Source organism: Mandrillus leucophaeus, unplaced genomic scaffold (assembly GCF_000951045.1).
Source record: "Mandrillus leucophaeus isolate KB7577 unplaced genomic scaffold, Mleu.le_1.0 Scaffold405, whole genome shotgun sequence".
Classification (NCBI taxonomy): Eukaryota; Metazoa; Chordata; class Mammalia; order Primates; family Cercopithecidae; genus Mandrillus; species Mandrillus leucophaeus.
Genome location: NW_012104310.1, coordinates 725,957 through 741,145, shown reverse-complemented (window position 1 = coordinate 741,145; position 15,189 = coordinate 725,957). Strand labels below are relative to the sequence as shown.

The following is a 15,189-nucleotide window of genomic DNA, read 5'->3' as shown; positions in this document are numbered from 1 at the left end:
CGAAACCATCCCCCATTACCCCCATCCTCCACTGTCCCTGGGAGGAAAAATTGTCTTCCACAAAACCGGTCCCTGGTGCCAAAAATGTTGGGGACTGTCAAAATTAGAGGTCCTGTCAACTAGACCTTATTTAACTTTTAAAATAGAAATTCTAACTGGAGAATATGGCTAAATAATCAGAAAATTTGTTTCCTTTATATGTTTGTGTGTGTGTATGTGTGTGTGTGTATACATATTCTTTATGTCAAATAAAATGGCTTATTTTTTAAAATAAACTCTTGACTTTTAAAATCATTACTATATTTTTTTCTTAGAGTCTGAATCAATCCTAGCCCAATACATAAATCACTCATATGGAGAATGCAATAGTTTTTCCAAATCATAATATTTATTTCACTAAAGTGTCAAATTTCTACTTAAAATTCTAAGTAGAATTCACATTTCTGTTTGAGTCCTAACTGTTCTGGAAAGTGTATGCTTCTCCTAAGGAAATCATTCCAATTTGTTGGTCAGGATGCTTGCTTTTAAAATATTATCAATGCAAAAGGAATGCTTATTTTATGGTAGTGGAGGACTACCAGGATAAGTCTTAATAATACAAATGAATAAATAATCAAGAAATTTGCCATCACAGATAATGTAGGCAAATTCTTCTAATACTTTTATCTGTGTTCATAATCACTGATTTTAGAAAGTTGCTATAGAAGGTAGAAAGGAACCTTGAGTGACCAGCTGGTACTTTGTCTTTGCTTTAGGCAAAAATGTCTAGGACCCTTCTAAGACAGGTATTTCTTTCTCTGGCATCTCAAGAAATGGGACTTCGTATCTTCCTATCGTATTGCATTCTGTTGTTTTATTAGATACATGGAATAAACCTTTTTCTTGGTCTAAATGTAATCTGCCCTTAATATGGTAAATATTTTGAAGAGTAAATGGCCAGATGATCTGTTTCTTGCGCATAACTTTCCTTTATATTAAAAAAAGTTTCTTCTGCTAATCATTTAAATATATTGATACCTTGGTCTTCAATCCTAAATTGTTGATTACTTAAGAAACTTATCATTCTCACACATTCTATCCAGAAAGCTAGTTAATGCCATGAGGGGGAAATGCTCATTATTCTGATTGATGTTTCCCAAACACTTTCTGTTTTCCTATGCTTAATTTTTGGAGAAAGCTGATTTTATGTGTAACATCTATAGGTAGATTTTGACTTATGTGTAGTAAAAGCATCCAAATTCTTTCTTTTTCAAGTTAAGAAATCCTTGGAATGATTTAAATGGAAGAGATATTCTTTTTTAAAAATTAAAAAATAGACTATTTTAGTAGCCGTGGAATAATCAATTTTTTTCTGAATTAAATGCTATAATGCTAAGTTATTAAGGTAAAGGCTACTTAGATTCCAAAACAAAATACTTGGCATGATGAGGTGAAGATTTTCTGGGGGGAAAAAATCTAGCAAAATTATGCTACCTATTGTAAATCATTTTGCCAACTTATTTAGATTTTTAACCTCTAGCAATAACAGATTATTTTGATAAATTATTCATATTTCTGCATTGTGCACCTTTTGCAATTTGCATATCTGGCTGCAAATAGGCCCGTCTTTCAGGCTTCAGTCCCCCTGGTCACACAGGATGGCCAAAGGCTGCTTCATGATTAATTTCATCTCAATAGGGTAATTATCATACTGAAATGAAGCAGTGCCCCTGAAATATGCTTTCCTAGAGCTCTAAGTACAAGAGGCTTAGCCTAGAGCTTTCAAGTATGTAGTAACTTTTAGCTTAAATGTTAACCTTTCTCTATTTTGGTATTTTGGTACTATCTATATCTAAAAATAACACTGGATTTTATAAGAATAGGAAACAATAATTTAGAATTTGATCTAGCAACTCATTGGACTGCAAAATAATTTGTCATTAGTTTCCACTGTCTTATGCAAAAAACAAAGGATGTATATATTTTGAGGGGTCAAGGTTTTATATTGCTGGGTCAAATTGTAGCTGCTGAATTAATAAACATGAATTTATCTCCTGGTCTATGGAAAAGCCATTTACCTTTTCTATATTTAGTTTTCTTACCTAAGAAAATAAGAACAGTTGGCCGGGCACGGTGGCTCACGCCTGTAATCCCAGCACTTTGGGAGGCCAAGGCAGGTGAATCACGAGGTCAGGAGTTCGAGAGCAGCCTGACCAACATGGTGAAACCCTGTCTTTACTATAAATACAAAAAATTAGCTAGGCGCAGGGGTGGATGCCTGTAATCGCAACTACTCAGGAAGCTGAGGCAGGAGAATCGCTTGAACTTGGGAGGCGGAGGTTGCAGTGAGCCAAGATCGTGCCACTGCATGCCAGCCTGGGCGACAGAGTGAGACACTGTCTCAAAAAAAAAAAAAAGAAAAACGTTTTTTAAAATAAACTCTTGACTTTTAAAATCATTACTATATTTTTTTCTTAGAGTCTGAATCAATCCTAGCCCAATACATAAATCACTCATATGGAGAATGCAATAGTTTTTCCAAATCATAATATTTATTTCACTAAAGTGTCAAATTTCTACTTAAAATTCTAAGTAGAATTCACATTTCTGTTTGAGTCCTAACTGTTCTGGAAAGTGTATGCTTCTCCTAAGGAAATCATTCCAATTTGTTGGTCAGGATGCTTGCTTTTAAAATATTATCAATGCAAAAGGAATGCTTATTTTATGGTAGTGGAGGACTACCAGGATAAGTCTTAATAATACAAATGAATAAATAATCAAGAAATTTGCCATCACAGATAATGTAGGCAAATTCTTCTAATACTTTTATCTGTGTTCATAATCACTGATTTTAGAAAGTTGCTATAGAAGGTAGAAAGGAACCTTGAGTGACCAGCTGGTACTTTGTCTTTGCTTTAGGCAAAAATGTCTAGGACCCTTCTAAGACAGGTATTTCTTTCTCTGGCATCTCAAGAAATGGGACTTCGTATCTTCCTATCGTATTGCATTCTGTTGTTTTATTAGATACATGGAATAAACCTTTTTCTTGGTCTAAATGTAATCTGCCCTTAATATGGTAAATATTTTGAAGAGTAAATGGCCAGATGATCTGTTTCTTGCGCATAACTTTCCTTTATATTAAAAAAAGTTTCTTCTGCTAATCATTTAAATATATTGATACCTTGGTCTTCAATCCTAAATTGTTGATTACTTAAGAAACTTATCATTCTCACACATTCTATCCAGAAAGCTAGTTAATGCCATGAGGGGGAAATGCTCATTATTCTGATTGATGTTTCCCAAACACTTTCTGTTTTCCTATGCTTAATTTTTGGAGAAAGCTGATTTTATGTGTAACATCTATAGGTAGATTTTGACTTACGTGTAGTAAAAGCATCCAAATTCTTTCTTTTTCAAGTTAAGAAATCCTTGGAATGATTTAAATGGAAGAGATATTCTTTTTTAAAAATTAAAAAATAGACTATTTTAGTAGCCGTGGAATAATCAATTTTTTTCTGAATTAAATGCTATAATGCTAAGTTATTAAGGTAAAGGCTACTTAGATTCCAAAACAAAATACTTGGCATGATGAGGTGAAGATTTTCTGGGGGGAAAAAATCTAGCAAAATTATGCTACCTATTGTAAATCATTTTGCCAACTTATTTAGATTTTTAACCTCTAGCAATAACAGATTATTTTGATAAATTATTCATATTTCTGCATTGTGCACCTTTTGCAATTTGCATATCTGGCTGCAAATAGGCCCGTCTTTCAGGCTTCAGTCCCCCTGGTCACACAGGATGGCCAAAGGCTGCTTCATGATTAATTTCATCTCAATAGGGTAATTATCATACTGAAATGAAGCAGTGCCCCTGAAATATGCTTTCCTAGAGCTCTAAGTACAAGAGGCTTAGCCTAGAGCTTTCAAGTATGTAGTAACTTTTAGCTTAAATGTTAACCTTTCTCTATTTTGGTATTTTGGTACTATCTATATCTAAAAATAACACTGGATTTTATAAGAATAGGAAACAATAATTTAGAATTTGATCTAGCAACTCATTGGACTGCAAAATAATTTGTCATTAGTTTCCACTGTCTTATGCAAAAAACAAAGGATGTATATATTTTGAGGGGTCAAGGTTTTATATTGCTGGGTCAAATTGTAGCTGCTGAATTAATAAACATGAATTTATCTCCTGGTCTATGGAAAAGCCATTTACCTTTTCTATATTTAGTTTTCTTACCTAAGAAAATAAGAACAGTTGGCCGGGCACGGTGGCTCACGCCTGTAATCCCAGCACTTTGGGAGGCCAAGGCAGGTGAATCACGAGGTCAGGAGTTCGAGAGCAGCCTGACCAACATGGTGAAACCCTGTCTTTACTATAAATACAAAAAATTAGCTAGGCGCAGGGGTGGATGCCTGTAATCGCAACTACTCAGGAAGCTGAGGCAGGAGAATCGCTTGAACTTGGGAGGCGGAGGTTGCAGTGAGCCAAGATCGTGCCACTGCATGCCAGCCTGGGCGACAGAGTGAGACACTATCTCAAAAAAAAAAAAAAAAAAAACGATTCTAAGTTCCTTGTAATGTTGAAGAAATAGCAAGAGACAGCTTTTAAAGCTGTTTTCCTTTCTTTGGAAAATTAATAAAAGAAATTTGATTCATAATTTGGACCCTAAAAAATGTTTATCTCAAACATGCTCTTAAGTAGAATTCCAATATTTTCATTTTTTGCTGTTTGTTTCCCCTCCTATTCTTTTATCAAAATCCATTCAAATTAATTAAAAATTTGCAAATTTGTCTAAATTAGTTAATTTTACAAAATTCCCAACTGCAATGTGGGATACCACATATTCTACTAAAAATCTAGTTCTAAAATTTAGAGTTAATACACTTTCTGAATAACACATGTCAGTGATCAAAGAGAAAAAGAGATTTTGCATCATCTTAAAAGTGAAATAGATTCCCGAACTTAATGTTCCATTTCAAAGCAGTCAATTGGATTTTTGTTTTCATTTTTATACTTAGATATTCTGTGCCATTTCTTACATGTTTCATAGAGACAATTTTTCCAGCAGTTTGTTGACTCTGGAGTTATAAAGTTGAACAAGTGACAATCAATCAGTGATCTCAGGGAATTTGTAGGGTATTAGGAAGGGAAGTTGTACGAGTAAATAATTGTATTATTTCACATTGAAATGGAAATCCGTAGTGTGGAGGTCAGTGGGCTGGGTATTGTCAATAACAAGGACAAAGTCTGTGTGGTAGGAGCCCACTACCTGCTTTACCATCTGCTGCTACTCATTCTCCTGCCCCTGTCAGTTCTTCTCTCTAATGTCCAGTCACTTCACTGCAGCTGGGAGGATCTTTCTTACTTATTTTGTTGTTACTATAAGTAAGGGACTTACATGTTATTCAGGTATTTGAATAACACTGCTTATTGTCTCTTGTGAAGTAGTAATTGATCTCTACTAACTTATTCTAAAATTAAAACGTAATAAATACACTGATTTTTTTCAGAGATGGGAGAATGCTCAAAAACATGTAAGATGTGGATAGGATTTTCAACAATACTATTATTCTTTATCTGCTGTCCATTAGCCAAAGACCAATTCTGGCAGCTGACAATGTAGCAGTCCATTTGCCACTAAAGTTATATGAAACCTATTTTTGAAAATGTATTGGATTTGCACTTTACATGAAATGAAGTCAAAATGTAAACAGTGTCCTAGAAATGAAAAGTTAATTATATTAAACTAATATTTAAATCTCTGTGCAAAAATTGGCTCTTTAACAAAATGTTTGCAGACTAATGATATCTTTTCAGTTTTGTAAATCAGATTGTTCCATGTCTGTGGAATCAGAAGACATTGAAACATTTGGCCCATCTGATTCATGACAATTTGTTTATATAAATACTACATGTTTTAGGGGTCTACAAATACTAACTTCTCTGATAATTTCCTGCGAAAACACCCCCAAGTGAATTGTGCTGACATTTTAATCTAGGTCCATCCTGTCTCTGATTTAAAAGTCCAAAATACTATTTATCAATTTCAAAATTACTATAATCTTTAGTTGAATTTTGTTATGGTCATCTGTTTTTTATTGAAATCATTGTACTTTATTTCCAAAAACATAGCTATAACCAAAACTATGACAAGATAAAATCATTTGATATAATGAAATTTTCATTAGAATATGTATAGTGCAGGCAGTATAGATGAAATACTGTAGTAGGTGTTGGAAACAGTGGGTTCATTATCCTGTCTTCTTTATTTTTGTATAGGTTTAGAATTTTCCCTAACAAAAATGTAGTTTCTTTTGTAGTTGGCAGAAATCAAAAGAAGACAGAAAAATTATTTATAACGAAAATTTGTCTGTCTGGATTAATGTGTTTTCTGTAGTACAATATTTGGTGCAGCCTTCTTGTGTCGTACATGTATGGACTCAGGGTCGATTTCCTCCCCTAATGTCATGCGATTTTGAAAATGGAAATGCTGTGCAAGATCATATGTCAAATCTGATCTTCTTTGCATGTGTCCTCAATAGTTTCAAGGATGATACTGTTGTTGGTTGGATGCAAGCTGGCAGAATTACTGAAAAGGCATTTGGTTTTAAACTGTTAATTTCTATTGAGATGTACATCATGTAGTAGTTTGTGAGCTAATATTTTAGACGGGTGCAAACGCAGTTGAGGGTGGTGCAACTGCAATTGTGTTTGCACCAACCTCATAAATGAACTTTAAAGCTTAAAATCAGAGAAGGAATAGATGGAGTTATGAGGGCCAAACATGATACTGCTACGATCCCGAGATTTTCCTCCATTAAAATCATACTTTTGCAGGTAGACATTGTAGAATGACCTCTTTAAAATACACTTTTACCTAGAAACAGTATCTTCAATGCATCAGTGTGCATTTGTGGACTGTTTTCTTTGGCATGGGTTGGGGACGGGACAATGAGGTGCAGGGAAGACTTAGGGAGGGAACTAAGTCTTAGTAGAAAGAAGAGCCCATAGGTAAGGAACCCTAAAACACGCCCAATCAATATGCACAATATGCACACGGCCAAACCCAGGACAGGCTAAGGTTATTAAAGAGGGAAATTCCATTGAGAGATGACCAACCTGTTGGGACACTCAAATGGGAAAAGCTCAGCAATCGGGGCATGTTTCTGAACCTGACCCCTGAGGGAGAAAGCAGCTGACAGAGAAACCCAACGGTCTGTGGGAGAAGTGATAAGGCCCTAGCAAAAGCACTACATAATTTGCAGGTGTGTGTGACCTCGCTGGTCTAATATAATCTTAGGTGTGATGGGGTTGTTTAGTATCAATGATTTAAGAGGATATAAAGAAAAAGGAGAAGATAGAAGGAAAATTGGCTGCAAAGTTTTTGCAAATATTTCTACAAATTCTAAGGTACTTTACCTACTGATATTTTAAAATCTTTTTCTTTAACATTTAATTGCAAACTACAGTATAATTTTCTAATATTTTGAGATCTCCAGGAAGTAAAACATCTGAGCAGAATGGTGTTCTTTTGTTGAAAATTTTGGTCATATTATTTTCTTCCTTTCTTCCATTGGTTTTGGTCAACATTAATTTAATATTTGTCTGCTAAATGTCAGTCATATATAATTACTAATTGAGACCATCTAGTCTAGGTTTGACAGAGATGGTACTAGCATGCATGCAGTTTTCCTCCAGAAAAAAAATTAATTATGAAAATATCAAGGGTAGACTTAAGTCAGTTTTGGCAAAAGATTTTTTGTCTGGAGAAATAGCTATAGTAATTAGAATCTTTATGGATCAAATAATGTGTATTTTATATAACAACAAATAAAAATTAGCATTTTTATAATCATGGTTATATATAAATGAATAATTATCTTACCAACAAGAGGTAAAGCATGAATTAGAAATCAAGTCAACATTAAACAAGTTATAATCAACATTTGACAACAATTAAATGAAAGATTGAACATATATGTGAATTAACTACTACATATACACCTAACTTCGTGTCCACACATAATTATTCCTAAACATGTGATGAATGAATAAAAGTGAATATCTAAAACAAATGACCCAATCTTACTTTCCATTATTAAATAATAATTCAATTATTGAAAACAGTAAAGACAATCAAGAACCACACTAAGTCAAATGTGAAGTGAGCCACTATTTTTTGAAATTTTTGTTTACCCATTATTTCCCATTCTGATTAAGTATATTTAAATGTTTATCATATAAGCTATTTAAAATAAATCTTGTTTCTTTAAAGGAAAAATTCTGAACAAAGGAGAAAAAAAATAGTAAAAAACGTAGAACAAGAGGGAAGAAAGATCCAAAATGAAGCTTGCTCATTCTCTCGGATATATTTTGCCCAGGGCCACACTAATAGTGATTGGTGCCACTGCAGTTTAGGGAAGGGCATTTTAGAGTCAAAGGCTTGAACTTGAGATTGGTTGTTCTAGGCTTTATTCTCACATTAGTCACTAAGGGACCTTCAGTAAGTCATCTTATTTGGTTCTACGTGTACCATCGATTTCGAAGGACTGATAATACAGACATAATTTACATAGAATTCTGAGATTTTCAAGTTCAGATGCTCAACAAATGCAAAGTGATATTTCATGGCCAGTTAACAGTGAGGCAAAACAGTTTTTGGAATCTTTATCTTATGCTTTAAATTGCTTCAGTCATGTCTTTCTTTCAGTAAGCTCAATTCTCAGCAATTCCTCTAATAACTGTTTATTTCTTACCAAAAATTCTGCGTGTCAAAGGCAACACTTTTTATGCTCATTTGTGTTTGTGCTCCCCTGCCCCTGTTTTATTTATATATTTTTCCAAAATCGTACTTCATGGTAATTTATGTTTTTTTTTTCATTCTAAGAGTCGGGAAAAGCTCCTGAAACCAAACAAGGGACTGTAAAAATTGCAGCACAAGGTAAGCAATAAAATACTTTAAAAATCATGGCTTTTTTTTTTTTTTTTTAACATCTATAGCACTTGATTGACAAAAGCAAAAACTGTTTATTGCAGAATAGCACCATCTGCTGGGATATTGCAAAAAAAAACATATTGTTGAATGAAAATACACAGTTCAAGTATTTATTTAGTAATTAGCAAACATGACTGAGAGTAATGCCAGATTTGCAGAGGAAATGCCTAAGGACCCAATAACTAGTCTTGGCTCCAAGTTTCAGTATTTGAGCTTTATGTGTATTTTTAAAAATAAGCCATAGATGTGCATAAAGAAATACAGACACAGATATAAAATAATGTGCACTTTTCTATAATTTTCAGTATACCTTGTAATTTATGTCACATGAGAGAATCAGAATGTTATTAAATTAATAGTACTTCATAAACATCAAAACTGTAAAAATTGGGTTCCAGATATGGCTATAAAATAATTATCCTATTTTTATGAGCCATCTAAGAAAATTAGCTTCATCATTTATGAATATCTTCAGGATATCAAAAGTCCTTTCGTCTCACACCATGAGGATTAATTTGATGAAAGCATAAGGGAAGGGTACAAGTGTTCTGTTTTTGTCATGTGGCAAAACTTTATAGAACGCACTTAGAAAATAAAAGATACAATATTTACTGGAGACGATCTTTACCATCTCTTCTATGCTAGATTATATAATATCAAGCAATAAAGGAGATACACATAGGTGGTGGTACAATTTTCAGGGCGTAGAAGGCTCTCATAGCAGACTCAGCGTATTACATGATGTATGACTGCATGTATTATATCTGAGCAACATTTTTCTCTTGTATTTAATCTCGGACCCAACAACATGCAGAATCATCCCCCCAAATATTGGTAACATGGGTTTGTTAAATGCCATTTGACTCAAGGATGTTGTCTGTGAGCAAAATAAGCTAGAATTTTTAAAAGCTGTGACACCAGTTTTTAGTTTTCATGTTGAAAAACTTGTTTTTCTTTAGGAAAGTTCTGATAGGGAATATAGTAAATATTATGAATGGTAGAAAGGCAGGACAAATTGTATTACCTTTGATTTTTTAATACATGAAAATGCAGGTCAGGGTGAGTTCCTCAAGCCAATGACTACCAGTTTAAGAAATCATTGCTATTAGTGTATTTATGTTCTCATAGAAAACCACAATCACCTTAGACTCCTTCTGTTTAACTGAGACTTCTGAGGACCATAGTGTAGATATGAAACTATGACTTGAGGCAGGAATTTTGTGTTAGTTACTTCAGCCTCATGTTAGAGGCGTTCATGAGGAAGAAAATTAAGAGATATTCGAAAATTTGCTTCATATTTGAGCTTGAGGGTAGGGGCTCTTTAAACTACATTTAACCATTCAAGATTTAAAATACATTGGACAAGGCAACTTCAGAGTTTATTGTTTTGGAATAAAATATTTATTTTTGAGTAAATAGTAACATAGAGTTTCAAAGTCTTGTTAGAATTATCCTTGGAAGGAAATTGGATGAAAAGATTGGTGAAGCACAGTGAACAAGGCAAGAGTGAGATATTCTGTGTATACATTTACTAAAATAAAAATGACACACCAGTGCAGGGACACACCAAAGCAGAATTGCATATTTTTCACTTCTTTGCAAATCCTGCATAGATCTTTCTTAGATATGTTTATTTTAATGTCATAGGCATATAATTAAATTATGCAGAGAAATAATTAATATTTGCAAGTACTTCACGTGGAGACAAAACTTAAACAAAATTGGCAATAATCCTATAGTAGACTGATGTTTTTGAAGTATAAGTGATAAAACTGATCATGATCTTTGTGGCATGGTAAAACGCTAGATTAGATCTGTTCATTTATTGATTTTGAACTTTTACAACCAAGGACATATTAAAAATCTGGTTTCCATGCATATGTATGTGTATACGTTGATATTTATTTATAACTATTATTAAGATTTAGCATGGATTCTTTGGAATTTTAAAATAATTTAAGGAAAATTATTTTTCCAAACTTTTGAGGCGCTGAGGAGACTACAAAATAAATATCTCACTACTACAGGAAATTCCAATTTGGAGATCTAACAAATTTAGGTAAATATAAGGAAAGGCTTTTGTTTCTATTAAGACGTGAGACAATAACCTCAACTAGGACGGTGGCAATGACAAGAGAAAAACCACAAATGTCATTAACATTTTGAAGAACTAATGTCTGATAGAATATATGAAAAGAAACAAAGGAAAGAACAAAAATGATACTGAGCTTTGGAACCTGGGTAATGAGGAGATCAACTATCTCCATTGTCACTGTAAACTGGAAACTGAAACTATCAAACATATAAGAATGGGGGAAAAAAGATACATGTGTATGTATGCATGCTTGCATCTCTTCATGCTTATGTACAGATTTCAAGGGAAGAGACTAGCTGAAGGGAAAAGATGATTCACTCTTCAGTGGATGAATGTTGAGCGGAAGGAGAATAATTGTACAATAATTTTTTTTGTAGCCAACTAGAATTTAGGTGGGAAATCAATCTAGTTCATACGTATTACATAAAAAAATTGTTGGAAGAAATCCATATAGACCCAAATTGGAAAGGAAGTAGAGAGATGGGGAATTATTTTTTTAGTCAGGTGCAATGGTGAGGTAGACACCTAGTGATATCAAAATGCCAAAGAGAGAACACATGAAAAATTAAACTCAGCTTAAAAGATGGGGTTATGTGCACTCTGTGTTAGTATATTTCTATTGGCTTTTTTCTTCTGGATTCCTAAAGCAAACATTAAGAATTTCCCGGATACGATAGGAAGAGTATAGAAAGAGAACAACATCAACAAAACTAGAATGTTAGCCATTCCAGTTTTTTTACAATGCAAAAACCAAAACCCCAGTTATTCAGAACCATGTCTACTCAGTAAATTCAAGAGTCATCCAATCCCATAACAGAGTTAAATAGATGAGAACCAGGCAAGCTGAATTTGAGGACCAGAAGTGGGACACATGGAACACAAGCTACAAAACCGTTCTGGAAACAATTGAATCCCGAGACCCTGGCTTTGATTAGCTTGTGGGCCTGGAATCCAGGTTGGCAGATAACATGGCCTTCCAACTGGCAATAAACAAAAGCTATGCACCTTCAAGGGACCCAGGGCAGCAACAGAAAACAGAGTCAGTTATGATGGAATAGGTCAAACTGCTTCATTCAACTATCTCCATTGTCACTATAAACTGGAAACTGAAACTATCAAATATATAAGGATGGGAATAAAAGAAGATGCATGTACATGCATGCATGCCATTTGACTCAAGGATGTTGTCTGTGAGCAAAATAAGCTAGAATTTTTAAAAGCTGTGACACCAGTTTTTAGTTTTCATGTTGAAAAACTTGTTTTTCTTTAGGAAAGTTCTGATAGGGAATATAGTAAATATTATGAATGGTAGAAAGGCAGGACAAATTGTATTACCTTTGATTTTTTAATACATGAAAATGCAGGTGAGGGTGAGTTCCTCAAGCCAATGACTACCAGTTTAAGAAATCATTGCTATTAGTGTATTTATGTTCTCATAGAAAACCACAATCACCTTAGACTCCTTCTGTTTAACTGAGACTTCTGAGGACCATAGTGTAGATATGAAACTATGACTTGAGGCAGGAATTTTGTGTTAGTTACTTCAGCCTCATGTTAGAGGCGTTCATGAGGAAGAAAATTAAGAGATATTCGAAAATTTGCTTCATATTTGAGCTTGAGGGTAGGGGCTCTTTAAACTACATTTAACCATTCAAGATTTAAAATACATTGGACAAGGCAACTTCAGAGTTTATTGTTTTGGAATAAAATATTTATTTTTGAGTAAATAGTAACATAGAGTTTCAAAGTCTTGTTAGAATTATCCTTGGAAGGAAATTGGATGAAAAGATTGGTGAAGCACAGTGAACAAGGCAAGAGTGAGATATTCTGTGTATACATTTACTAAAATAAAAATGACACACCAGTGCAGGGACACACCAAAGCAGAATTGCATATTTTTCACTTCTTTGCAAATCCTGCATAGATCTTTCTTAGATATGTTTATTTTAATGTCATAGGCATATAATTAAATTATGCAGAGAAATAATTAATATTTGCAAGTACTTCACGTGGAGACAAAACTTAAACAAAATTGGCAATAATCCTATAGTAGACTGATGTTTTTGAAGTATAAGTGATAAAACTGATCATGATCTTTGTGGCATGGTAAAACGCTAGATTAGATCTGTTCATTTATTGATTTTGAACTTTTACAACCAAGGACATATTAAAAATCTGGTTTCCATGCATATGTATGTGTATACGTTGATATTTATTTATAACTATTATTAAGATTTAGCATGGATTCTTTGGAATTTTAAAATAATTTAAGGAAAATTATTTTTCCAAACTTTTGAGGCGCTGAGGAGACTACAAAATAAATATCTCACTACTACAGGAAATTCCAATTTGGAGATCTAACAAATTTAGGTAAATATAAGGAAAGGCTTTTGTTTCTATTAAGACGTGAGACAATAACCTCAACTAGGACGGTGGCAATGACAAGAGAAAAACCACAAATGTCATTAACATTTTGAAGAACTAATGTCTGATAGAATATATGAAAAGAAACAAAGGAAAGAACAAAAATGATACTGAGCTTTGGAACCTGGGTAATGAGGAGATCAACTATCTCCATTGTCACTGTAAACTGGAAACTGAAACTATCAAACATATAAGAATGGGGGAAAAAAGATACATGTGTATGTATGCATGCTTGCATCTCTTCATGCTTATGTACAGATTTCAAGGGAAGAGACTAGCTGAAGGGAAAAGATGATTCACTCTTCAGTGGATGAATGTTGAGCGGAAGGAGAATAATTGTACAATAATTTTTTTTGTAGCCAACTAGAATTTAGGTGGGAAATCAATCTAGTTCATACGTATTACATAAAAAAATTGTTGGAAGAAATCCATATAGACCCAAATTGGAAAGGAAGTAGAGAGATGGGGAATTATTTTTTTAGTCAGGTGCAATGGTGAGGTAGACACCTAGTGATATCAAAATGCCAAAGAGAGAACACATGAAAAATTAAACTCAGCTTAAAAGATGGGGTTATGTGCACTCTGTGTTAGTATATTTCTATTGGCTTTTTTCTTCTGGATTCCTAAAGCAAACATTAAGAATTTCCCGGATACTATAGGAAGCGTATAGAAAGAGAACAACATCAACAAAACTAGAATGTTAGCCATTCCAGTTTTTTTACAATGCAAAAACCAAAACCCTAGTTATTCAGAACCATGTCTACTCAGTAAATTCAAGAGTCATCCAATCCCATAACAGAGTTAAATAGATGAGAACCAGGCAAGCTGAATTTGAGGACCAGAAGTGGGATACATGGAACACAAGCTACAAAACCGTTCTGGAAACAATTGAATCCCGAGACCCTGGCTTTGGTTAGCTTGTGGGCCTGGAATCCAGGTTGGCAGATAACATGGCCTTCCAACTGGCAATAAACAAAAGCTATGCACCTTCAAGGGACCCAGGGCAGCAACAGAAAACAGAGTCAGTTATGATGGAATAGGTCAAACTGCTTCATTCAACTATCTCCATTGTCACTATAAACTGGAAACTGAAACTATCAAATATATAAGGATGGGAATAAAAGAAGATGCATGTACATGCATGCATGCTTGCATCTCTACATGCATATGTGCAGATTGTTTTTCATGTATTATTTTAGAAATCAAAAAATTTGTTGCAATTTAACAAGATTTTGCTAATTCTTGAAGGAATTTAAGTTTCAGAGGCTTTCTTGTCTGTAGAATTGACAAGAAACTATGGTTTTGTTAAATGTATTCACATTCTCAGCCCTTTTTTTTGTCATTGGTCAAGCCTTTTTTCAGGTTGCCCTTTACACATGTGTTTATGGTTAAATTGATGAAGTTTAGAGCTCAGAGCAATTCATTGACCAGAGCTCCTTCAAGGGGGTAATTTTGTGTTATTTTATTTTGTCTTTCTTTAAAGAGTTCCCCACTCCCATCCATCCAAATCATGATCAGATGATTTTGAAAATTATAAAATTTTTTGAAGGAAATTCTTATTTTCAATGTAAAGAATCAACAATAAACAAGTCTATTGAGTCAAACTCACAGACTTACTGAAATTAAACCTCATGGCTTTGAAATTCATCAGGCCATGAATTTTGTGTATTATTATACAATTATATAA

General features: G+C 33.7%; 1 protein-coding gene across 1 annotated transcript in view; it reads left to right on the top strand.

The window, feature by feature from the left end:
• Positions 1-15,189, top strand: part of TRDN (triadin) — a 419,992-nt gene that overhangs the window by 227,550 nt on the left and 177,253 nt on the right. The window contains exon 13 of the mRNA XM_011992160.1: positions 8,876-8,929. Within this exon, the coding sequence (XP_011847550.1) occupies positions 8,876-8,929 (54 nt within the window). The remainder of the gene's footprint in view (positions 1-8,875; positions 8,930-15,189) is intronic.